The 27,311-nt window shown below is 46.1% G+C and overlaps 1 protein-coding gene across 1 annotated transcript in view; it reads right to left on the reverse strand.

Moving 5' to 3' along the window:
* Positions 1-27,311, reverse strand: part of RWDD1 (RWD domain containing 1) — a 177,699-nt gene that overhangs the window by 10,930 nt on the left and 139,458 nt on the right. Inside the window, exon 6 of the mRNA XM_069234513.1 lies at positions 13,062-13,124. Within this exon, the coding sequence (XP_069090614.1) occupies positions 13,062-13,124 (63 nt within the window). The remainder of the gene's footprint in view (positions 1-13,061; positions 13,125-27,311) is intronic.

The raw sequence follows: 27,311 nt of genomic DNA on the forward strand, positions 1-27,311 counted from the left end.
GGAACTATATCTGCCAAAATCAACACATGCCCACAAAAACAAACACAGTAATGAAAATGTCACTTACCCAGTGTACATCTGTTCGTGGCATCAGTCGCAGTAGATTCGCATGTTCTGCAATAGCTCGCCATCTGGTGTTGGGCCGGAGTGTTACAAGTTGTTTTTCTTCGAAGAAGTCTTTCGAGTCACGGGACCGAGTGACTCCTCCTTTTGTCTCCATTGCGCATGGGCGTCGACTCTATCCTCGATTGTTTTTCCCCGCAGAGGGTGAGGTAGGAGTTGAATTGTAGTAATAGTGCCCATGCAATGGAGTGACTAAGTATGCACCTATTTAAGGTTGAGATGATACATATATAAATAATTGAAGGTAACTTCCAAACTGCTACAGGCTCCCGGGGAGGCGGGTGGGCACATGTGAATCTACTGCGACTGATGCCACGAACAGATGTACACTGGGTAAGTGACATTTTCAGTTCGATGGCATCTGTCGCTGTAGATACGCATGTTCTGCATAGACTAGTAAGCAGTTATTTCCCCAAAAGCGGTGGATCAGCCTGTAGGAGTGGAAGTAGTCTGAAATAATGTCCTTAATACGGCTTGACCTACTGTGGCTTGTTGTGTGGATAACACGTCTACACAGTAGTGCTTGGTGAATGTGTGAGGCGTAGACCATGTGGCTGCCTTACATATTTCTTGCATTGGGATGTTTCCTAGAAAGGCCATGGTAGCACCTTTCTTTCTGGTTGAGTGTGCCCTTGGTGTAATGGGCAGCTGTCGTTTAGCTTTAAGGTAGCAGATTTGGATGCATTTAACTATCCATCTGGCTATACCTTGTTTTGAAATTGGGTTTCCTGCGTGAGGTTTTTGAAATGCAATAAAGAGTTGTTTAGTCTTTCTGATGTTTTTTGTTCTGTCAATGTAATACATTAATGCTCTTTTGACATCTAATGTATGTAGTGCCCTTTCAGCTACGGTATCTGGCTGTGGAAAGAACACTGGAAGTTCCACTGTTTGATTTAGATGGAACGGTGAAATAACCTTTGGCAAAAATTTAGGATTGGTTCTTAGGACGACTTTATTTTTGTGTAGTTGTATAAAAGGTTCCTGTATAGTAAACGCCTGAATCTCGCTTACTCTTCTTAGGGAAGTAATGGCGATGAGAAATGCCACCTTCCAGGTTAGGAACTGTATGTCGCAGGAGTGCATGGGTTCAAAAGGTGGACCCATAAGTCTAGTTAGGCCAACATTTAGGTTCCATGAAGGAACAGGTGGTGTTCTTGGTGGTATAATTCTCCTAAGGCCCTCCATGAATGCTTTAATGACTGGTATCCTATATAGGGAAGTTGAATAGGTAGTTTGCAGGTATGCAGATATTGCTGCAAGGTGAATCTTAATGGAAGAGAAAGCTAGGTTAGATTTTTGTAAGTGAAGCAAGTAACCCACTACCTGTTCTGGAGTTGTGTGTAATGGTTGTATTTGATTAATATGGCAGTAGCAAACAAACCTCTTCCATTTACTTGCATAGCAGTGCCTGGTGGATGGCCTTCTGGCTTGTTTTATGACTTCCATACATTCTTGGGTAAGTTGTAAGTGCCCGAATTCTAGGATTTCAGGAGCCAGATTGCTAGATTCAGCGATGCTGGATCTGGGTGTCTGATCTTTTGGTTGTGCTGTGTCAACAGATCTGGCCTGTTGGGCAATTTGATGCAGGGTACCACTGATAGGTCTAGCAGCGTTGTGTACCAGGGTTGCCTTGCCCAAGTTGGTGCTATCAATATGAGTTTGAGTTTGCTTTGACTGAGTTTGTTTACCAGGTAAGGAAGGAGAGGGAGAGGAGGAAAAGCGTAAGCAAATATCCCTGACCAGTTCATCCATAGGGCATTGCCTTGGGATTGTTTGTGTGGGTATCTGGATGCGAAGTTTTGGCATTTTGCGTTCTCCCTTGTCGCAAACAAGTCTATCTGAGGTGTTCCCCAGAGTTTGAAATAAGTGTTCAGAATTTGGGGGTGAATTTCCCATTCGTGGACCTGTTGGTGATCTCGAGAGAGATTGTCTGCGAGTTGATTTTGTATCCCTGGTATAAACTGTGCAATTAGGCGAATTTGGTTGTGAATTGCCCAATGCCAAATTTTTTGTGCTAGCAGGCTTAACTGCGTGGAGTGCGTCCCCCCCTGCTTGTTTAGATAATACATTGTTGTCATGTTGTCTGTTTTGACGAGAATGTATTTGTGAACTATTATTGGTTGGAAAGCTTTTAGTGCTTGAAAAACTGCTAGAAGTTCTAGGTGATTGATATGCAGTTTTGTTTGATGTACGTTCCATTGTCCTTGTATGCTGTGTTGATCGAGGTGTGCTCCCCACCCTGTCATGGAAGCATCTGTTGTTATTACGTATTGTGGCACTGGGTCTTGGAAAGGCCGCCCCTTGTTTAAATTTATGTTGTTCCACCACAGAAGCGAGAGGTAAGTTTGGCGGTCTATTAACACCAGATCTAGAAGGTGACCCTGTGCTTGAGACCACTGTGATGCTAGGCATTGTTGTAAGGGCCTCATGTGCAGTCTTGCGTTTGGGACAATGGCTATGCATGATGACATCATGCCTAGGAGTTGTAATACCATCTTTGCTTGTATCTTTTGTGTTGGATACATGCGTTGTATGATGGTGTTGAAATTTTGAATTCTTTGTGGACTTGGAGTGGCTACTCCTTTTGATGTGTCTATTATGGCTCCCAGGTATTGTTGTACCTTGCGTGGCAGAATTTTGGATTTTGTGAAATTGACGGTGAACCCTAGTTTGAAGAGGGTTTGTATGATATGATTTGTGTGATTTGAGCACTCTATTAACGAATGGGCCTTGATTAGCCAGTCGTCTAGATATGGGAACACATGTATCTGCTGCCTTCTTATGTGTGCTGCGACTACCGCTAGACATTTGGTAAAGACTCTTGGTGCGGTTGTTAATCCGAAAGGCAGTACCTTGAATTGGTAATGTATTCCTTTGAATACAAACCTTAGGTATTTCCTGTGCGATGGGTGTATTGGTATATGGAAATAAGCATCCTTGAGGTCTAAAGTTGCCATGTAGTCGTGCAGCTTTAGCAATGGCAATACTTCTTGTAGTGTGACCATGTGGAAGTGGTCTGACTTGATGAAAGTGTTCACTACTCTGAGGTCTAGGATTGGTCTCAGTGTTTTGTCCTTCTTTGGTATCAGAAAGTACAGTGAGTAAACTCCTGTGTTTATTTGTGTGTTTGGCACTAATTCGATTGCATTCTTTTGCAATAGTGCCTGCACTTCTATCTCCAGGAGATTGGAATGGTGTGTTGTTAAATTTTGTGCTTTTGGTGGTATGTTTGGAGGGAATTGTAGAAATTCTATGCAATAACCATGTTGGATAATTGCTAGAACCCAAGTGTCTGTAGTGATTTTCTCCCATGCTCTGTAATAATGACCTATTCGTCCCCCCACTGGTGTTGTGTGGAGGGGGTGAGTGACATGTGAGTCACTGTTTAGTAGTAGGGGTTTTGGGGCTTTGGAATCTTCCTCTATTTCTAGGGAATTGCCCTCCCTCTATATTGTCCCCGAAAACCTCCTCTATACTGTCCTTGGTAACTGGACGGTGTGGCTTGTGAGGTGCTGGCTTGTGTGCTTTGACCCCGAAACCCCCCTCGAAAGGGCGTTTTACGGAATGAGCTGTAATTCCCTCTGCTCTGCGGGGAGTAGAGTGCGCCCATGGCTTTGGCAGTGTCCGTATCTTTTTTGAGTTTCTCAATCGCTGTGTCCACTTCTGGACCGAACAGTTCTTTTTCATTAAAAGGCATATTGATAACTGCTTGTTGAATCTCTGGTTTAAATCCAGACGTTCGGAGCCATGCATGCCTTCTGATAGTTACAGATGTATTAATTGTCCGTGCAGCTGTATCTGCAGCGTCCATGGAGGAGCGGATCTGGTTGTTGGAGATGGCCTGTCCCTCCTCAACCACTTGTTTTGCCCTATTTTGTAAGTCCTTGGGCAGATGTTCAATGAGATGTTGCATCTCGTCCCAGTGGGCTCTGTCATAGCGCGCAAGTAGTGCCTGGGAGTTCGCGATGCGCCACTGGTTTGCAGCTTGTGCTGCGACTCTTTTACCAGCTGCATCAAACTTGCGGCTTTCTTTATCTGGGGGTGGTGCATCTCCAGATGTGTGAGAGTTGGCCCTTTTCCTAGCTGCTCCTACAACGACAGAGTCTGGTGGCAGCTGTGTAGTGATGAAAACCGGGTCTGTAGGAGGCGGCTTATACTTTTTTTCTACCCTTGGTGTGATTGCCCTACTTTTAACCGGCTCCTTAAAGATGTCTTTTGCGTGGCGGAGCATACCAGGGAGCATAGGCAGGCTTTGGTATGAGCTGTGGGTGGAGGAGAGTGTGTTGAATAAGAAATCATCCTCGACCTGTTCTGAGTGGAGGCTTACGTGGTGAAATTGTGCTGCTCTAGCCACCACTTGAGAGTACGCGGTGCTGTCTTCTGGTGGAGATGGCTTCGCAGGGTATGCCTCCGGACTGTTATCTGACACTGGGGCGTCGTATAGGTCCCATGCGTCCTGATCTTGGTCACCCTGGCTCATGGTGGTGTGAGCTGGGGAGTGTGATGGAGTTTGTGCTGGTGAAACGTCAATCACGGGCGGAGGTGAGGGTGGTGGTGTAACTCTTTTCACCACTTTTGGTTGTGGTGTTTGTTCCGTCTGGAACTCCAACCTCCTCTTTCTCCTAATGGGGGGAAGGGTGCTTATTTTTCCTGTCCCCTGCTGAATGAAGATACGCTTTTGCGTATGGTCCACATCAGTTGCTTGTAGCTCTTCCTCAAACCTATGCTTCTGCATTTGGGAGGTTAGCGAGTGCTCTTCTGTATAAGAGCCTGAAGCTGGGTCGCTTGCAGTTTGTTTCGGCATCGAAACTTTGTCTGCGTGTTTTTTCGGCTCCGAGGTGACTTTTTTACTTTTCGGGGCCGAAACCTCTCGGCGTCGATCTGTTTCTGTGCCGCTGTCTCGGCGTCGAGCCGTGTCCACACTGGCATCACGGTGTCGAGGCTTGTCTCCAGCACTTTCTCGGTCCCGAGAAGGCTGCGTGCCAGTGTCTCGACCGGAGTCGGACGATCTCGGCACTGTTTGGGCCTTTTTCGGTGCCGATGGTCGGTCACCGAATTTATGGGTCGAGCCATGGCCTGGTGGCAGTGGCGTCCCCTGGGCCTTGTAAATGTTTCTCTGTGTGGTTTTCGACGTCTTACTCACGGTTTGTGTATCGTCGAATCCTTCGGAGTCGGAGTCTTGGATCGAGAAGGTACCTTCCTCTTCCTGTTCCTCGAACTCCCGTTGGGCTGTCGGTGCGGACGCCATCTGAAGTCTTCTGGCTCGACGGTCTCGGAGTGTTTTTCGGGACCGGAACGCACGACAGGCCTCGCAGGTGTCTTCGCTGTGCTCAGGTGACAGGCACAGGTTGCAGACCAAGTGTTGGTCTGTGTAGGGGTATTTATTGTGGCATTTGGGGCAGAAACGAAACGGGGTCCGTTCCATCGGCGTTCTTCAGCACGCGGTCGGGCCGACCAGGCCCCGACGGAGGATCGAAAAAACTACCCCGAAGGGCACCGGAGCTCTTCGATCTTCGATGCGGTGTTGAATGTAAGTACGCCGATCCCGAACGCAACAATACCGACGAAAATCTTCCGAAATTAGCTAATTGTCCGTTCCGAAACTCGGAGCGACAGGAACACGTCCGAACCCGATGGCGGAAAAAAAACAATCGAGGATAGAGTCGACGCCCATGCGCAATGGAGACAAAAGGAGGAGTCACTCGGTCCCGTGACTCGAAAGACTTCTTCGAAGAAAAACAACTTGTAACACTCCGGCCCAACACCAGATGGCGAGCTATTGCAGAACATGCGTATCTACAGCGACAGATGCCATCGAACATAATGTTACTGTGTATGGATCAGCTCAGACTGTAGTTTCTGCTGGGACTGCATTGCCCAGGAACAGCCTCCAAATTATTTATATTACTGGTGGAGCTGTGTTGCTGGGCAAGCTGCCCTAAGTCTAAAGCTCTCCTGTTCTTGAAACGTTCCAGGGAGGAGTCGGTCTTCTACCTGAATGCCACTCTGGTTTGAAGGTCATGTCCATGACAGTTGCCTGGACATCTCCTGTAAAATATGTGGAACACATCCATGCCCTGTCCATGGATAGAGCTGCAGCATCGACATTGTACAGGCCACAATTCAAGATCTGCTTAGAAGCATTCAAACTGTCATCCACCAAGATGGAAAATAGCTACTTCATATGTTCTCAGACACTGGCCAGTTTCACCAATCCCCACAGAAGGAGGACAGAGAGGCCCAAAAGTCAAGTAGCATTTACCATGTAGTGCAAGAGTCTTCTGGCACCTAAGGCTTTCCTTCCAACGGTGTCCAATTATTTTCACTCCCTACCTGAAACAGCTGTGTAAATGTATTTGGGTTTCTCTTTGAGGAGGAAGCTTGGACCACTAGGCTGTATTTAACAGGTGTGATGACAAGAACGTTGGGTCTCCTAGAACTGGTCCATGTCACGTGGCAATATGTCTGTAATAAAATAAAAAATAAACGTTTTCCAAGGCAGGTTGGATTGGTTGAACTAATCTTGTGTTGCAAGCAAAAGCTTAGTAACTACTGAGGAAGGAAGCAAGATTTCTATCAAAATTAGATTTTGCCTCCTAAGGGCGCAAAGTAAACAGTAATGCTTCCAATGCTTTTTGTACCATTGCTGACCCAAAGATTTAGAAATATCTCCCTCTGGTGATCTATCCAAGTCACGTGCTTTGAAAGTGAAAATACTTGCCAGCTTCAGAATTAAGCTCAAAAATAGATAACGTTTTTTGTCAGTCTTCAGGATGACGACATGGACAGTGCCAGAGAAAACGAGACTAGCAGCTTGGGCCAAGGTTCTCCTTAAATGCTTAGGACAAGGACTAATTAAAGGCGAAACTGAGAGACGCGTGATTAGAGACACCGAAGTTACCAAACCCTATGATAAGGTCTGCTCTTGGGGAGTATACCAGAAGGTGCTGGAGATGTCCTGCATCGAACAAGACCAGACAGAAGACCTGCTTGGATCAACAGAAGGAACAGTGAAAGTACATCAACAAACCTGAAGAAAAACACGGCCTGTTACAGCAAGTTCTCAACGATAATATAGGGGCTGTGTTTTTAAAGGTGATGGTGTTTCGATCCAAATAAAAATGGCAAGATCATCATCAGCACTCAGAGGGATACAAAGAGTCCGACAGAGCTCTTACAAAGGGTTATAGGGTTGCTAAAGTAGGGGGTCCCTAGTGACAAACCGAGACTAGGGTGGCCAGGAATGGCTGAGCTGGAAATATAGTTGCTACCCATGGGGGCTCCAACCAGGCTGCAGTGGAACGTGTGTTCGGTATGTGGGGTCTAGCTCTCAAGACTGAGTGCCAGATTACTTCACAGTGTTCGAATCAGCCCAAAAAATCATTCTCTGTAAATGACTCAATACTGCCAGTCAGCACTACCAGTGCACCTCAATGTTTGGGCTGATTCGAGTCTTGTGAAGTAATCCAGCACTCAATCTTGAGACACAGACTACACATGCTGAAATTACTTCCCACTGCAGGCTGAGTATTCTTAGTAGGGACCAGTGTGTTTTTTTGTTGTAGGACAAACAGGCTTCAGCACCTTGGGCAAAGATTTCTTCTTAATGGCTGAGGACAAAGCCTGAAGACCGGCAGAGTCAGGAGGTGTCAGGGTTACAGCCACTGTAGTTGCCAAACCCACTGAATCAGATCCACTCTTGGGGAGTGTCCTAGAGATGTCCTGAACACTCAAACTGGACCAGAAATAAGGGCTGCTCAAGGTCCATAGATGGAACAGGGAATTCTGGCTGAATCTTTTTCACTGAAATTTTGAGGGAAGATCTCTTGGAAGAGTGTCCCTGGTCAGAAGACATACCTGAAGGAGCGAGGAAGGGATTTGGTATGTCACTGCGGGATTTGACTATAAACACCTTCTCCTCTTATGGGCTTCGGGTGCATCTGAGTCACGGTGGGAGCCCAGGTACCACATGCAGATGCCATGTTGGTTCAAAAAAAGACATCTTATTACAGGCACCCATAATGTTTTCAGAGTACGCATTTTACAGCTGTAAAATAATTCTCAGTGGGAAAACACGGATACCTCCTTACCCACCTTGAAAAGGCATGGAAAACCAGGAACTGGTGTCAGCATGATAGCTGGGGTCTAATATGCGCGATAACATCATCATATCCAGCAGCAGAGCACTGTTGAAACACTGTTGGCCTCCTGAGAGCACTGGAGGTCTACTGAGAGCACTGGAGGTCTACTGCTGAGAAAAAGTGTTGCATACCAGAATGATGCTTGGAAGATGAGGAATCTGCGGGATGCATCTAGAAGAAACTTGTTTTCTTGGAAAATCATGCTCTTAAACCCAAAACAGCCACGACTTGAAGACGGGGGAGATTTCTGGCAAACTGAACTACTAAAACACTTTTCCAGTGCTAGAATACTTCTTCAACTCCACGCTACTTTCATATTTCCCACCGCTAATGTGAATGAAGTGCAAACTAACGTTTATGAGAACAGCTCTTGTGAGAATCCTAGATGAGTTCTCATTTTAATGTAACCTGCTCATGCTTTTAGATAACAGCCAACAATATAGTCGAGCATCTCAAAGAACTAAGCAGAAGTATAAAGTGTACCCGTGGTGCTGAAGAACCTTTCAGTTCACGATACCAGTTTCACAAAGGCCTGTATGTTAATGTATGGAACCTCTGAAGTGAACAGTATGGAATTAAATTGTTAATCTCAAAATAGTTTCTGATGGCTCGGTGATTAACTCCATACAACAACAACAAAAAATCACGTACACGCTTTCACAATACTAGGCACATTTTCATTAGCAGCTGCCCTTTCTTAAAGGCAAACTTTGCCCTCTTGTGTAGTTTCACAGGCAAGCACATCATCAAAGCAATGCAAGAAAAAAAAAGACAGACGCTCACATTTCAAAAGGTTCTTTCTGGTGCTTCTCATAACAAACAGAAGCGCTGAAAGTTAGCAAATATGTAGTAAAACATATTTAACAATTTTTCTTTCAGTGAAAACAATCCTAAAGTTCAGAAACAAAGCTAATCACAAGGTGGTCGGTAGCGATTTCAGCACATTGCCTATGCACGTGTATGTATTATGCAAGACAATAATGAGCCCATATAGTTAAATATAGCATTATGATTACAAAAAGTAATTTATCTGGTGTATAAAACACTCCAAAACTTGGTACCTGCAGTTTGTTTCGGATGGTACATGGCCCGACTCACTAATCTGACAAGCAATGTTTTACCTTTGCATTACACTTACACACGAACAAGTCCTAAAGGCTATGACATTTTATTAATGGATGGAATTAACTGATTGTAGGAGGCTGGCCTGGCTTGTAGTGGGTACCAGAGGTACTTACACCTTGTGCCAGGTCCAGTTATCCCTTATTAGTGTGGAAGAGGTGTTTCTAGCAGCTTAGGCTGATAGAAGGTAGCTATGGCAAAGCAGCTTAGGCTGAACTAGGAGACATGTAAAGCTCCTACTATACCACTGGTACTTTATTTTTATGACAATATGCCAAAAGTATCTCAGTGAGTACCCTCAGTATGAGGATAAGATATATACACAAAATATATGTACACAAACCAAAATTATGCAGATAATAGCAAAAGGAAGTAATGCAAGCACTGTAAAGTTACAGTAGATTGCAATACGAGCACATAGGTATAGGAGCAACACAAACCATATACTCGAAAAGTGGAATGCGAACCACGAATGGACCCCAAATCTATGTGAGCTTGTAGAGGGTCGCTGGGACTGAAAGAAAACAGTGAGGGTTATAAAAATAGCCCACCCCAAGACCCTGAAAGGTAGGTGTAAAAGGGTACCAACTACCCCCAGAGAGCACAGAAGTCGTGATAGGGGGTTTCTGCAGGAAGAACAAACACCAGCAATGCAACAACAGTGGATTTCTGGACCTGAGTACCTATAAGACAAGGGGACCAAGTCCAATAGTTGCGACAGTGTCGAGAGTGGGCAGGAGCCCAGGAAAAGCCAGCTGAGGGTGCAAGGAAGCTGCCACCTGTTGGAAGAAGCTTGGAATTCTACAAGAACGAAGAGGACTAGGAACTTCCCCTTTGGAGGATGGATGTCCCACGTCGTGAAGAAGCTTGCAGAGGTGTTCCCACGCAGAAAGACCGCAAACAAGCCTTGCTAGCTGCAAGGGTCGCGGTTAGGGTTTTTGGATGCTGCTGTGGCCCAGGAGGGACCAGGATGTCACCACTTGGATGAGCAGGCAGAGGGGGCGCCCAGCAATGTAGGGAGCCCTCACAGAAGCAGGCAGCTTCCGCAGAAGTACCTGAACAGGCACTTAGAAGAAAAGTGAACCGGAGTCCACCGAAGTCACAAATGGGAGTCCGACGACGCTGGAGGACAACTCAGAAGGTTGTGCACTGCAGGTTAGAGTGTCGGGGACCCAGGCTTGGCTGTGCACGAAGGAAATCCTGGAAGAGTGCACAGGAGCCGGAGCAGCTGCAAATCACGAGGTACCCAGCAATGCAGTCTAGCGTGGGGAGGCAAGGACTTACCTCCACCAAACTTGGACTGAAGAGTCACTGGACTGTGGGAGTCACTTGGACAGAGTTGCTGAGTTCCAGGGACCACGCTCGTCGTGCTGAGAGGGGACCCAGAGGACCGGTGATGCAGTCTTTTGTTGCCTGCGGTTGCAGGGGGAAGATTCCGTCGACCCACGGGAGATTTCTTCAGAGCTCCTGGTGCAGAGAGGAGGCAGGCTACCCCAGAGCATGCACCGCCTGGAAACAGTCGAGAAAGCCGGCAGGATGAAGCAATACAAGGTTGCTAGTAGCCGTCTTGCTACTTTGTTGCGGTTTTGCAGGCGTCCTGAGCAGTCAGCAGTTGATCCTTTGGCAGAAGGTGAAGAGGGAGATGCAGAGGAACTCTGGTGAGCTCTTGCATTCGTTATCTGAAGAATTCCTCAAAGCAGAGACCCTAAATAGACAGAAAAGGAGGTTTGGCTACCAAGGAAGGAGGATTGGCTACCAAGAGAGGTAAGAGCCTATCAGAAGGAGCCTCTGACGTCACCTGCTGGCACTGGCCACTCAGAGCAGTCCAGTGTGCCACAAACACCTCTGTTTCCAAGATGGCAGAGGTCTGGGAAACACTGGAGGAGCTCTGGGCACCTCCCCTGGGAGGTGCAGGTCAGGGGAGTGGTCACTCCCCTTTCCTTTGTCCAGTTTCGCGCCAGAGCAGGGCTGGGGAATCCCTGAACCGGTGTAGACTGGCTTATGCAGAGATGGGCACCATCTGTGCCCAAAGCATTTCCAGAGGCTGGGGGAGGCTAATCCTCCCCAGCCCTCACACCTATTTCCAAAGGGAGAGGGTGTTACACCCCCTCTCAGAGGAAGTCCTTTGTTCTGCCTTCCTGGGCCAGGGCTGCCTTGACCCCAGGAGGGCAGAAACCTGTCTGAGGGGTTGGCAGGAGCAGCAGAGGAGACCCCAGAAAGGCAGTTTGGCAGTACCCGGGTTCTGTGCTAGAGACCCGGGGGATCATGGAATTGTCCCCCCAATGCCAGAATGGCATTGGGGTGACAATTCCATGATCTTAGACATGTTACATGGCCATGTTCGGAGTTACCATTGTGACGCTGTACATAGGTAGTGACCTATGTACAGTGCACACGTGTAATGGTGTTCCCGCACTCACAAAGTCTGGGGAATTTGCCCTGAACGATGTGGGGGCGCCTTGGCTAGTGCCAGGGTGCCCACACACTAAGTAACTTTGCACCCAACCTTCACTAGGTGAAGGTTAGACATATAGGTGACTTATAAGTTACTTAAGTGCAGTGGTAAATGGCTGTGAAATAACGTGGATGTTATTTCACGCAGGCTGCAGTGGCAGGCCTGTGTAAGAATTGTCAGAGCTCCCTATGAGTGGCAAAAGAAATTCTGCAGCCCATAGGGATCTCCTGGAACCCCAATACCCTGGGTACCTCAGTACCATATACTAGGGAATTATATGGGTGTACCAGTATGCCAATGTGAATTGGTAAATGTTGTCACTAGCCTGTTCGTGACAAATTTGGAAAGCAGAGAGAGCATAACCACTGAGGTTCTGGTTAGCAGAGCCTCTGTGAGACAGTTAGGCATCACACAGGGAACACATACAGGGCACATACTCATGAGCACTGGGGCCCTGCCTGGCAGGGTCCCAGTGACACATAGATGAAAACAACATATATACAGTGAAATATGGGGGTAACATGCCAGGCAAGATGGTACTTTCCTACACTGATACATTCCAAATACAGCATACGAAGTTAGGGACAATTAATTTTTCAAAAAATAAATTGTCCAAAGGAGATTTTTCGTAAATGATTTAAGTGAATCTGCTTCTCGTATGAACCAATGGGATTGAGTGCATTCCTAAATTCTTGGCACCCAAAAAGTGACTAGGGAACGAGTTCTGATTTAGTGCCACATCCGACTTCCTAAATACATTACTACAAACCAACTGACTGTCCAGAGAATTAATCGAAAATACGAGAGGGTGGCAGACTGTTGAAAATCATTAAATGCTCATTGTAGCTGCCCACGTGAAGATTCACCAGGCATTTACATTCTCACGAGCAGTACCCAATACACACGGATGGTAGAAAATAAGGAATGTACAGAGCCAGGTCGTAAGAGTATTTTTGTATACTTTGTTTTTAATCTACTTATTCAGCTTAACAGAATGTTTTTCATTGAGTATCCAAACTGGCTCATGATTAGTCCAGAAACTTCTTAAGATGGCAAATGAGTAAAAGTCTGTGGTTCACAGTTTAGTAGAAACTGGTTAGGAGGGGTGTGTGCATGTTTGATCACATACGAAAGTGAGGAACAACAGTAGAGCTGAGCAGTGTTTTAGGTAAAGTGATAGGTATCTAAAGAACTGTTTGAAAAGTAACAGAAGTAATTACCTTCCTCCAAGAACTTAATGTCGGATGTATCAAGATTATGGTCCGTTTCAAACAACTTTTTACCTAAAAACAAAAGAGAAAAATTACAAAAAATATTTAGAGTCCTGTGATAGTATTAACATAAAGGAGAGTTGTGAGATTTAAGGATTAATTTAAGGCTGAAGGAATACTGAGTTACAGACAATACGAGCCCCGTTCGTCATGCATTATACAAAGTCAGGAGTTAGTCACATGAAAGTAAGAGTCAAAAAACTTTTTTAATCAATTTCCAATAATGCTTTAGGAGACTGTAAGTGCATGATTCTTGGAAAATTGAGGAGTTAACCCTTATGGAAGCACATCAAGCAGCAATTCTTCCACCGCGCAAATGTGGGTAGTATTCTAGCCTCGAGTAAGTCGGGCATGGCCCTTCCTCAAACTCAACAATGGAAATAAATAGCCTATTACTCTGTGCATCTGCAGATGCACTCATTATGCACTGGCAGTGAAAATAAATGTGGCCGTATACATGATTTTTGGAGCAGCTGCAACAATTAACGCACATTCACAGACACCAATACTGCAGTGTAAAGGTCAAATTCAAGTGTATCACCACAGTGCAGCAAAACAGAAAAAAAACTGTTTCCTGTCTGAGAACACAGAGCATCTTATTACTAAGCACATTATAATTATGCTTTTTTTATACACATATATATTATGCTGATGCAAATACTCAGTTAAAGGTTAGTTATGGTTCAGCGAACACAAATGTGTATTTTTAGGGTTTAGGGGTGGTGTGTAGTGATAAAGGGTGGTTATGAGTACATTTAAGGAACAAAAGAGGGGGGTTGGGGAAGTATTCCCTCCCCAATTTTTTTTTCTATATAATATACACATAGGAATGTGCACTAAAGGCTTGCATTGGTACTGACATACAACCAACCTTGTAGAGAACTATGCAAACAGCTGGCGATTTGCTCAGACTGACACTCTATTACACAAGGATAAACATTGTGCTATTCCCTCCTAGCTCTGACACAACGACCTGCTCTTTGCTGCTGTTGCCTGCAAATATTATTTTCTCAGAAGTTATAAATGTACTGGAGCACCCATGGTTGAGCAATTGGCTTCCGTTTGGCTACTATAAATGTCCAAGCATAAGAATGCTAGACAATTTTCTTTCTCAGAAGTCCTGACGGGTGGCGCAAGAAAAGAGAGAAACCACTGCGTTCCACGGATACGTCTATCATGTTGGACTCTCTGGTGTCAGAACTTAAAAGTATAAAAGTTAAAAGTACAAAATCCTCAATTATCACAGCAGAGCATGCCACTACAGATACTAACCAAGAACTTCAAAAGACAATGTCAGACTGATGAGATGAGACCATGTTGCTTGAAAATCCGAGCTGGCGTGATTAATTCTGGAGCCTCTGGACAAGGGGGGGTGAGGGGGAGGCCGGATCTGACTGGCTCCGGCCCAACCGTGGGAGCAGCGTGTTTTTTTTTTAAAATAAATCGCTTTCACCCACGGGGTGAGCCCAATGGCTGGTGGGCACGTGGTGGGGGGCGCCTGGGGCGGTTGACAGGGGCAGCCGGGCAAGGTTAAAAGGGCCTTTAAGTTTCAAACAATTTCACCTGGTTTTTGCCTGGCTGCACCTGACGACCGTTGGTGTGCCCTCACCTCGGGAGGACAACGTAGGTTTTTTTTTTTTTTAATAACAATGCACTTTTGGACTTGGACGCCTGGATCCTGCATTCTTCCCGCCTCGCCCTGTCTGCAGGTGTCTTCCCTGTACAGAAACACCCTTGGCATGCTGCCTTGACCTCTCCCTGGCCTCGGGCGTGGTGGCTGGCGGGGAAATACCCTGAGGGATTAAAGGTCTGATTTGACCTTTGGGGCACCTGCCCTGCAGCCCCGGCATTGTTAAGATCAGGGGTGGCACTGCAGACAAGGTAAGGTGGTGGGCTGAGTTCCGTGGTGGGGAGCATAGCTGTGTGCCTGAGTGGACAGGGTTTTTGCAGGGTGGAGGGCAGTGGGCTTATCGGGGCAGCAGGGTTAAAAAGCATTTTTCATACTGATTTTTCTGTTTTTTGTACATGCCATAATTTTGTTCTAATTTTCCTGTATATTATCTGGCCAGTAGATGGCAGTGTTAGTTCACAATTGACAGCTACATCTTGGGGATTTCCTCAGTAATGGACTCTGTTTTTTCCCAACATATTGTATGTTTAGTGCTTGTTTGGGGGACCAGTTTCTATCGGTTGCCTTGTGAGGTTTTTGCCTGGTTGCAAATAATTATAGCCTTCGCTCAGTCACTGGGTTATTTATTTAGTGTTGCTAGGAAGGGCTTTTTCTTTCTCCTGCAAGGGGTTTTTAATCTAGCATGCCACCAAATGCAAGGTGGCCAGACTCCAGTAGTAGCGGAGGCCCCCCTCAGCAGACCGAGGCATGCGCCCAAGGAGGGTGGGGTTCAACTCTTCAAACACTTGTTTGGAGTGTTTTAGCATTCCGGGTAGCATAGGAAGACTTTGATACTGGCTGTGTGTGGACGACAGTGTGTTAAAAAGAAAGTCGTCTTCAATGGGCTCAGCATGCAGGCTGACATTATGAAATGCTGCTGCTCTCGACACCACCTGTGCGTAGGCTGTACTATCCTCTGGTGGCGATGGTCTAGCTGGATAACATTCAGGACTATTATCTGACACTGGTGCGTCATAAAGGTCCCATGCGTCAGGGTCATCTTGACTCATTCCTGTATGAGTTGGGGATTGCATCATTGGTGGAGTGGCTACCGGTGATGGTTGCGGAGAGCATTGTGGAGATGGTGGCGGGGTTACTTGTTTAGCCACCTTTGTCTGTGGCTGCTTGTCTTTTTCTTGGAAGGCAAGTTTGCGTTTCATTTTAATCGGAGGGAGAGTACTGATCTTCCCTGTTTCTTTTTGGATATGGAGCCTTCTTTGTGTATAGTCTGGCTCAATTGTTTCCAATTCCTGTCCAAATCTATGTGTCTTCATTTGTGTGGACAGTGCTTGTTCCTCAGTGTAGGAACTTGTTTTCGGTTCCGAGGCCGGATGTTTCGGTATCGAAACCTTTTCGGCTGCTTTTTTCGGTTCCGACAAAACCTTCTTTACTTTCGGAGTCGTGGTTTCTCGGTGCCGACCCATTTCGGTGCCGCTATCTCGGTGCCGAACCTGCTCGGAGCCACTATCTCGGGCCCGAGATTGCTGTGTGGCGGTATCTCGACCGGAGTCGGATGACTTCGCCACCAGCGTGCCCTTTTTCGGTGCCGATGATCGGTCACCTATTTTTCGGGTTAAGCCATGGCCTGTTGGCGGTGGCATCCCCTGGGCTTTAGTGTTTTTTTCGTGAGTTTTGTGTTTCGACGTCTTACTCACGGTTTTCGGCGTTTCTTCGGGATCGATCTCATCCAAGTCCGATTCCTGGATGGAGAATGTTTCTTCCTCCTCCTCGAAACGCTCTTGTCCTGTCGGCGTCATATGCAGTCTCCTTGCTCTTCGGTCTCTTAGTGTCTTCCTGGACCGAAACGCTCGACAGGCTTCACAAGTATCTTCCTTGTGTTCCGGCGACAAACACAAGTTACAGACCAGATGCTGATCTGTATATGAATACTTGTTATGGCATTTTGGGCAGAAGCGGAATGGGGTCCGTTCCATCAGCCTTGAAGAGACACGTGGCCGGGCCGACCAGGCCCCAACGGGGGATCGAAAAAAACCCCGAAGGGCCAACGGAGCTCTTCCAAAGTCGGTGTCGATCTGTTGTAACTAACCCGATACCGAACGCAAACAATACCGACGATTTTTCAGAGATTCTAACTAACTTTCCGACCCGAAACACGGAGCGAAAAGGAACACGTCCGAACCCGATGGCGGAAAAAAACCAATCTAAGATGGAGTCGACGCCCATGCGCAATGGAGCCGAAATGGGAGGAGTCCCTCGGTCTCGTGACTCGAAAAGACTTCTTCGAAGAAAAACAACTTGTAACACTCCGAGCCCAACACCAGATGGCGGGATGTGCACAGCATGTGTATCTGCAGCTACACATGCCATCGAATATATATATATATATATATATATATATATATATATATATATATATATATATATATATTTTGCAGTGCCCCTCTTCCCGAGGAGAAAAATCGAATTTCTAAACGCTAAGTTTACATTCCTCAGCCAATGCCATTGATTCCATTTATTTACACACTTTTTCCGGTGCCCAATGTGTATTTTATATGATTAGTTTCTGGTACTAAATTGAAACTATAACATTTGGCAGCATCTACTGACATAACATGTTATAATATCTTTGCAAGATAATGTCTACCAAAAAAAACATTTACATATTAATTAGCCTGCGACCTACATTGATGCTTAGCAAACTTACCTACTAGAGATGCATTATGGATTGAAAACGCATTAGAAAAAGTCTCTTGCACCAGTATCAACGTTTTTATTGCAATGAATGAGTAGTTAAAACCTTTAAGCAAAAATTATATATTGATTGCTAAAGATTCCATAAGGAGGAAAAATGTGATAAACTGCATATAAAAGTACACACTCACACGCAAACACACAGTGCATCTATAACCAGACAAAACATTGCAGCGTTACACGTTTGGTATAGTGTTGACTTTACCTGTTAAAAATAATGCTAAAGAAGCTATTCAGTTTTCTTAAGGCTGGTGGTAGTGTGAAGTCATTTGTGTGTGTTTATATGTATGAAGGAATAGTTTCTTACCTTTAACTCCAGTTCTCTCGTAGGGGTATTTCCATGATAGTCATAAGCACTGAATAGTTCCGCACGCCTGCGGGGACCCCGGAGCACTGTTCTGAAGTGTGTTCTTAAGTGTAGATGTTTGCCTTTCTTAAAAAAGGCCTATAAAGTCACTTAAGAATATCAATGTGCAGCCTAGAGGAAAAGCTACAAAGGCCAAACTGTTCATTCTTTTGGTTGAAAAAAAGGAAACTGTAGTACAGATATACCTTTAAAACATATTTATTCTTGAAATGTAGTAGAAAACATCTTTTCCAACCTTTTTTACAACTTCAAAATAAGGATGAAACAATGCAGGGCAGTGTAGCCCATAGGCTGCCATTATACAGAATGTAAATAGAGCTGTGCCTTTAAGAAGAGAAAGGCTTCCTGTATCCCATCATGCACAGCAAAAGGCAGTTGCCTCAGTTCTTTTTGTAGGCTTGTAATATGACATGAAGAAATCTGACTATCTCTTTCATTATCAATATCATTCTAATTATAGTTATTATCATGTCAACTCCACCGGGGAGGAGGGAGGGTTGCTTATGACTATCATGGGAATACCCCTACGAGAGAACTGGAGTTACAGGTAAGAAACTATTCCTTCTCTTGTAGGGGATTTCCATGTATAGTCATAAGCACTGAATAGATTAGCAAGCCCATCCAAATAACCGCAGTGGAGTAGACAGAACAATAAAGAAACAATAAATCACGCAAAGAGGTTCTTAAGAGAGGCCTGTCCAACCTGAGCATCTGTCCTAGCATCTGAATCAAGACAGTAATGCTAGTAAAGGTGTGGACAGATCTCCAGGTAGCCGCTTTGCATATTTCTGCTAACGGAATGTTTCTCATCAGAGTAGCAGTTGCTGCTTTGCCCCTAGTGGAATGGGCTTTAGGCCCGCCATCGAGGGATTTATTTGCGAACTGATAACAGAATACGATACATGAGACAATCCACCTGGATAAGGATTGTTTGGAGGTGGCCAGACCTGTTCTAACTGGGCCATAGTTAATAAACAGCTGTTGTGATTTGCGCAAAGATTTTGTTTTATCCAAGTAAAATTTTAAAACCCTCTTTACATCGAGAGAATGTAGGGTTCTCTCACCAGGAGTAGATGGATTTTGGAAGAAAGTCGGTAAGGAGATGGTCTGGTTTACGTGAAAGTCTGAAATGACTTTAGGTAGAAATTTAGGATGTGTTCTCATTACTACTTTTGAGGAATGAAAAACAGTATAAGGTTCCTGAGCGCAAAGGGCCTGGATCTCACTAACCCTGTGAGCTGAAGTGACTGCAACCAGAAAAGCAGTTTTCCAGGTAAGATGCTGGAGGGATGCTTTGTGCATTGGTTCAAAAGGGTGTAGCATCAGACGTGAAAGGACTATATTAAGCTCCCATGGAGGAGATGGACGTCTAATAGGAGGAAAAACCTTTTTTAAACCTTCTAGGAAATCTTTTATGATTGGAATCTTAACGAAAGAGGATTGGGAAGGACTTTTCCTATATGCTGTTAGTGCTGCCAGGTGTACTCTGATTGATGACAACTGTAAGCCAGACTTCGCCAGGTTTAACAAATATGGAAGAATAGCTTCTTCTCTGCATGTTATTGGGTCAAAGTTCTTGTCCGAAGTCCACATGCAGAATCTTTTCCATTTGAAGGCATAAGTTGTTCTTGTGGAAGGGCGTTTCGCCTCCCTTAGAATCTCCATGCAGTCCTGAGGAAGATTAAGGTGACCATACTGCACTAGGCTCAGGAGCCATGCTGCCAAATTCAAAGACGAGAGGTTGGGATGTCTCATCTGGCCTCGAAACTTCGTGAGAAGGTCGGGCAGCAAGGTAATCTGATGTGTGGACTGAGTGATCGGTGAAGGAGGTCTGGAAACCACCACTGGCGTGGCCATTCTGGGGCGATGACAATCATCTTGGTGCTGGAGTGGGACAGCTTGAGGAGGATCGTTTTATCAGGGGAAGCGGTGGAAAGGCGTAAAGAAATGCTCCTGACCAGTTTATCCACAGGGCATTCCCCAATGTTCCTGGATGGTAGTACCTGGAGGCGAAGTCTTGAAATTTTTTGTTTTCTGGGGTTGCGAATAGGTCTATAGAAGGGGTACCCCACATGGAAAAGATGGAGTGGATGACATCGTCGTGCAGAACCCACTCGTGGTTTTCGTTCATTGCTCGGCTGAGGGCATCCGCTTGGACATTCTGTATGCCCGGAAGGTGAGTTGCCACTATTGTTAGGTTCCTGGCTAGAAGCCAGCGCCAGATTGTTTGGGCCTCCGTAGACAGAGTCCTGGATCTGGTACCCCCTTGTTTGTTCAAGTAATACATGGTGGCCATGTTGTCTGTTTGGAGAAGCAGAGTTTTCGCAGTCAGTGCCTGGAGGAAGGCCTTGAGTGCAAGATGGACTGCACGTAGCTCTAAGAGACTGATGTGATATAGTCGTTCTCTCTGCGACCAAGAGCCTTGAATTTGAAGGTGATCAATATGCGCTCCCCATCCGAGCAGCGATGCATCTGTGACTATGGTCTGAGTTGGAGGCTGTTGGTGGAATGGCATCCCTTTCAGAAGATTGTTCGGAGAACACCACCACTTGAGGGATGGAATGGCATGGGGAGAAAGAAGGATGCTGTTCTCTCAATCGTCTACTAGTTGATACCATTGATTTTCTAGGCATTCCTGTAAAGGTCTCATATGGAGGCGAGCGTTGGGAGTGAGGTAGATGCAAGACGCCATCGACCCCAGGAGAGAGGATATCGCTCTTGCAGTGGCCTGAGGAATTTTCTCGAGCTGCTGGCACTTTTGGAGGATTGATAATGAAAATGTCACTTACCCAGTGTACATCTGTTCGTGGCATCAGTCGCAGTAGATTCGCATGTTCTGCAATAGCTCGCCATCTGGTGTTGGGCCGGAGTGTTACAAGTTGTTTTTCTTCGAAGAAGTCTTTCGAGTCACGGGACCGAGTGACTCCTCCTTTTGTCTCCATTGCGCATGGGCGTCGACTCCATCTTCGATTGTTTTTCCCCGCAGAGGGTGAGGTAGGAGTTGAATTGTAGTAATAGTGCCCATGCAATGGAGTGACTAAGTATGCACCTATTTAAGGTTGAGATGATACATATAGAAATAATTGAAGGTAACTTCCAAACTGCTACAGGCTCCCGGGGAGGCGGGTGGGCACATGCGAATCTACTGCGACTGATGCCACGAACAGATGTACACTGGGTAAGTGACATTTTCAGTTCGATGGCATCTGTCGCTGTAGATACGCATGTTCTGCATAGACTAGTAAGCAGTTATTTCCCCAAAAGCGGTGGATCAGCCTGTAGGAGTGGAAGTAGTCTGAAATAATGTCCTTAATACGGCTTGACCTACTGTGGCTTGTTGTGCGGATAACACGTCTACACAGTAGTGCTTGGTGAATGTGTGAGGCGTAGACCATGTGGCTGCCTTACATATTTCTTGCATTGGGATGTTTCCTAGAAAGGCCATGGTAGCACCTTTCTTTCTGGTTGAGTGTGCCCTTGGTGTAATGGGCAGCTGTCGTTTAGCTTTAAGGTAGCAGATTTGGATGCATTTAACTATCCATCTGGCTATACCTTGTTTTGAAATTGGGTTTCCTGCGTGAGGTTTTTGAAATGCAATAAAGAGTTGTTTAGTCTTTCTGATGTTTTTTGTTCTGTCAATGTAATACATTAATGCTCTTTTGACATCTAATGTATGTAGTGCCCTTTCAGCTACGGTATCTGGCTGTGGAAAGAACACTGGAAGTTCCACTGTTTGATTTAGATGGAACGGTGAAATAACCTTTGGCAAAAATTTAGGATTGGTCCTTAGGACGACTTTATTTTTGTGTAGTTGTATAAAAGGTTCCTGTATAGTAAACGCCTGAATCTCGCTTACTCTTCTCAGGGAAGTAATGGCGATGAGAAATGCCACCTTCCAGGTTAGGAACTGTATGTCGCAGGAGTGCATGGGTTCAAAAGGTGGACCCATAAGTCTAGTTAGGACAACATTTAGGTTCCATGAAGGAACAGGTGGTGTTCTTGGTGGTATAATTCTCCTAAGGCCCTCCATGAATGCTTTAATGACTGGTATTTTATATAGGGAAGTTGAATAGGTAGTTTGCAGGTATGCAGATATTGCTGCAAGGTGTATTTTAATGGAAGAGAAAGCCAGGTTAGATTTTTGTAAGTGAAGCAAGTAACCCACTACATGTTCTGGAGTTGTGTGTAATGGTTGTATTTGATTAATATGGCAGTAGCAAACAAACCTCTTCCATTTACTTGCATAGCAGTGCCTGGTGGATGGCCTTCTTGCTTGTTTTATGACTTCCATACATTCTTGGGTAAGTTGTAAGTGCCCGAATTCTAGGATTTCAGGAGCCAGATTGCTAGATTCAGCGATGCTGGATCTGGGTGTCTGATCTTTTGGTTGTGCTGTGTCAACAGATCTGGCCTGTTGGGCAATTTGATGCAGGGTACCACTGATAGGTCTAGCAGCGTTGTGTACCAGGGTTGCCTTGCCCAAGTTGGTGCTATCAATATGAGTTTGAGTTTGCTTTGACTGAGTTTGTTTACCAGGTAAGGAAGGAGAGGGAGAGGAGGAAAAGCGTAAGCAAATATCCCTGACCAGTTCATCCATAGGGCATTGCCTTGGGATTGTTTGTGTGGGTACCTGGATGCGAAGTTTTGGCATTTTGCGTTCTCCCTTGTCGCAAACAAGTCTATCTGAGGTGTTCCCCAGAGTTTGAAATAAGTGTTCAGAATTTGGGGGTGAATTTCCCATTCGTGGACCTGTTGGTGATCTCGAGAGAGATTGTCTGCGAGTTGATTTTGTATCCCTGGTATAAACTGTGCAATTAGGCGAATTTGGTTGTGAATTGCCCAATGCCAAATTTTTTGTGCTAGCAGGCTTAACTGCGTGGAGTGCGTCCCTCCCTGCTTGTTTAGATAATACATTGTTGTCATGTTGTCTGTTTTGACGAGAATGTATTTGTGAACTATTATTGGTTGGAAAGCTTTTAGTGCTTGAAAAACTGCTAGCAGTTCTAGGTGATTGATATGCAGTTTTGTTTGATGTACGTTCCATTGTCCTTGTATGCTGTGTTGATTGAGGTGTGCTCCCCACCCTGTCATGGAAGCATCTGTTGTTATTACGTATTGTGGCACTGGGTCTTGGAAAGGCCGCCCCTTGTTTAAATTTATGTTGTTCCACCATAGAAGCGAGAGGTAAGTTTGGCGGTCTATTAACACCAGATCTAGAAGGTGACCCTGTGCTTGAGACCACTGTGATGCTAGGCATTGTTGTAAGGGCCTCATGTGCAGTCTTGCGTTTGGGACAATGGCTATGCATGATGACATCATGCCTAGGAGTTGTAATACCATCTTTGCCTGTATCTTTTGTGTTGGATACATGCGTTGTATGATGGTGTTGAAATTTTGAATTCTTTGTGGACTTGGAGTGGCTACTCCCTTTGATGTGTCTATTATGGCTCCCAGGTATTGTTGTACCTTGCGTGGCAGAATTTTGGATTTTGTGAAATTGACGGTGAACCCGAGTTTGAAGAGGGTTTGTATGATCTGATTTGTGTGATTTGAGCACTGTATGAACGAATGGGCCTTGATTAGCCAGTCGTCCAAATATGGGAACACATGTATTTGCTGCCTTCTTATGTGTGCAGCGACTACCGCTAGACATTTGGTAAAGACTCTTGGTGCGGTTGTTAATCCGAAAGGCAGTACCTTGAATTGGTAATGTATTCCTTTGAATACGAACCTTAGGTATTTCCTGTGAGATGGGTGTATTTGTATATGGAAATAAGCATCCTTGAGGTCTAAAGTTGCCATGTAGTCGTGTAGTTTTAGCAATGGCAATACTTCTTGTAGTGTGACCATGTGGAAGTGGTCTGATTTGATGAAAGTGTTCACTACTCTGAGGTCTAGGATTGGTCTCAGCGTTTTGTCTTTCTTTGGTATCAGAAAGTACAGTGAGTAAACTCCTGTGTTTATTTGTGTGTTTGGCACTAATTCGATTGCATTCTTTTGCAATAGTGCCTGCACTTCTATCTCCAGGAGATTGGAATGGTGTGTTGTTAAATTTTGTGCTTTTGGTGGTATGTTTGGAGGGAATTGTAGAAATTCTATGCAATAACCATGTTGGATAATTGCTAGAACCCAAGTGTCTGTAGTGATTTCCTCCCATGCTTTGTAATAATGACCTATTCTTCCCCCCACTGGTGTTGTGTGGAGGGGGTGAGTGACATGTGAGTCATTGTTTAGTAGTAGGGGTTTTGGGGCTTTGAAATCTCCCTCTATTTCTAGGGAATTGCCCTCCTCTATATTGTCCCCGAAAACCTCCTCTATACTGTCCCTGGTAAGTGGACGGTGTTGCTTGTGAGGTGCTGGCTTGTGTGCTTTGACCCCGAAACCCCCCTCGAAAGGGCGTTTTACGGAATGTGCTGTAATTCCCTCTGCTCTGCGGGGAGTAGAGTGCGCCCATGGCTTTGGCAGTGTCCGTATCTTTTTTGAGTTTCTCAATCGCTGTGTCCACTTCTGGACCGAACAGTTCTTTTTCATTAAAAGGCATATTGAGAACTGCTTGTTGAATCTCTGGTTTAAATCCAGACGTTCGGAGCCATGCATGCCGTCTGATAGTTACAGATGTATTAATTGTCCGTGCAGCTGTATCTGCAGCGTCCATGGAGGAACGTATCTGGTTGTTGGAGATGGTCTGTCCCTCCTCAACCACTTGTTTCGCCCTATTTTGGAAGTCCTTGGGCAGATGTTCAATGAGATGTTGCATCTCGTCCCAGTGGGCTCTGTCATAGCGCGCAAGTAGTGCCTGGGAGTTCGCGATGCGCCACTGGTTTGCAGCTTGTGCTGCGACTCTTTTACCAGCTGCATCGAACTTGCGGCTTTCTTTATCTGGGGGTGGTGCATCTCCAGATGTGTGAGAGTTGGCCCTTTTCCTAGCTGCTCCTACAACAACAGAGTCTGGTGGCAGCTGTGTAGTGATGAAAACCGGGTCCGTAGGAGGCGGCTTATACTTCTTTTCCACCCGTGGTGTGATTGCCCTACTTTTGACCGGCTCCTTAAATATGTCTTTTGCGTGCCGGAGCATACCAGGGAGCATAGGCAGGCTTTGGTAGGAGCTGTGGGTGGAGGAGAGTGTGTTGAACAAGAAATCATCCTCGACCTGTTCTGAGTGGAGGCTTACGTTATGAAATTGTGCTGCTCTAGCCACCACCTGAGAGTACGCGGTGCTGTCTTCTGGTGGAGATGGCTTTGTAGGGTAGGCCTCCGGGCTGTTATCTGACACTGGGGCGTCGTATAGGTCCCATGCGTCCTGATCTTGGTCACCCTGGCTCATGGTGGTGTGAGCTGGGGAGTGAGATGGAGTTTGTGCTGGTGAAACGTTAATCACGGGCGGAGGAGAGGGTGGTGGTGTAATTCTTTTAACCACTTTTGGTTGTGGTGCTTGTTCCGTCTGGAACTCCAACCTTCTCTTTCTCCTAATGGGGGGAAGGGTGCTTATTTTTCCTGTCCCCTGCTGAATGAAGATACGCTTTTGCGTATGGTCCACATCAGTTGCTTGTAGCTCTTCCTCAAACCTATGCTTTTGCATTTGGGAGGTTAGCGAGTGCTCTTCTGTATAAGAGCCTGAAGCTGGGTCGCTTGCAGTTTGTTTCGGCGTTGAAACTTTGTCTGCGTGTTTTTTCGGCTCCGAGGTGACTTTTTTCCTTTTCGGGGCCGAAACCTCTCGGCGTCGATCTGTTTCGGTGCCGCTGTCTCGGCGTTGAGCCGTGTCCACACCGGTATCTCGGTGTCGAGGCTTGTCTCCAGCACTTTCTCGGTCCCGAGAAGGCTGCGTGCCGGTGTCTCGACCGGAGTCGGACGATCTCGGCACTGTTTTGGCCTTTTTCGGTGCCGACGGTCGGTCACCGAATTTATGGGTCGAGCCATGGCCTGGTGGCAGTGGCGTCCCCTGGGCCTTGTAAATGTTTCTCTGTGTGTTTTTCGACGTCTTACTCACGGTTTGTGTATCGTCGAATCCTTCGGAGTCTGAGTCTTGGATCGAGAAGGTACCTTCTTCTTCCTGTTCCTCGAACTCCCGTTGGGCTGTCGGTGCGGACGCCATTTGAAGTCTTCTGGCTCGACGGTCTCGGAGTGTTTTTCGGGACCGGAACGCACGACAGGCCTCGCAGGTGTCTTCGCTGTGCTCAGGTGACAGGCACAGGTTGCAGACCAAGTGTTGGTCTGTGTAGGGGTATTTATTGTGGCATTTGGGGCAGAAACGAAACGGGGTCCGTTCCATCGGCGTTCTTCAGCACGCGGTCGGGCCGACCAGGCCCCGACGGAGGATCGAAAAACTACCCCGAAGGGCACCGGAGCTCTTCGATCTTCGATGCGGTGTGGAATCTAAGTACGCCGATCCCGAACGCAACAATACCGACGAAAATCTTCCGAAATTAGCTAATTTTCCGTTCCGAAACTCGGAGCGACAGGAACACGTCCGAACCCGATGGCGGAAAAAAAACAATCGAAGATGGAGTCGACGCCCATGCGCAATGGAGACAAAAGGAGGAGTCACTCGGTCCCGTGACTCGAAAGACTTCTTCGAAGAAAAACAACTTGTAACACTCCGGCCCAACACCAGATGGCGAGCTATTGCAGAACATGCGTATCTACAGCGACAGATGCCATCGAACACGTCGTTCCTCCGAAGGAAACACCTTTGCTTGAGTGGTGTCGATGATGGCGCCTAAGTAGTGCAACCTCTGTACAGGTATTGCCGTGGACTTGGAGAGGTTGACCTGAAGGCCCAGTCTCTGGAGTAGTTGGTAAGTCCAACTGAAGTGCTGTTGGGCCTCTAGGTATGTGGATGCTTTTATGAGCCAATCGTCTAGATTGGGATAGACGAAGATACGATGTTTCCTTAAATGGGCTGCCACCACCGCCATGCATTTGGAAAACGTCCTCGGTGCTGACTTGAGGCCGAAGGGTAGCACTGTAAATTGGTAATTACTTTTTCCGACGAGAAATCTTAAAAACCTCCGATGCTTTTTGACCACAGGAATGTGGAAGTAAGTGTTGCGGAGATCTATTGAACAGAGCCAATCCCCTTGACGAAGTTGGGGATAGATTTGGTGTAAGGATAGCATTCTGAACTTTTCTCTGCGAATCCATTTGTTGGCTACTCTTAGATCGAGAATGGGTCGGAACTCGTGTTTGTCTTTCTTTGGTACCAGGAAGTACCTCGAGTAGATCCCCTTTCCCTGCTGGTTCATAGGGACAGGTTCTATCGCCTTCTTTTGTAATAGGGTTGTTACCTCCACTTTGAGAGCGTTGAGATGGAAATTCACCGGTTTGGATGGAACAGAAGGCGGGGGGGCTTATGAACCTGAGACAGTAGCCATTCTGCACAATATTCAAAACCCAGGCGTCTGATGTTATGCGTTGCCACTCTTCCAGATGATGTGAAATACTTCCCCCTATC

The sequence above is a fragment of the Pleurodeles waltl genome, chromosome 5 (genome assembly GCF_031143425.1).
Source record: "Pleurodeles waltl isolate 20211129_DDA chromosome 5, aPleWal1.hap1.20221129, whole genome shotgun sequence".
Classification (NCBI taxonomy): Eukaryota; Metazoa; Chordata; class Amphibia; order Caudata; family Salamandridae; genus Pleurodeles; species Pleurodeles waltl.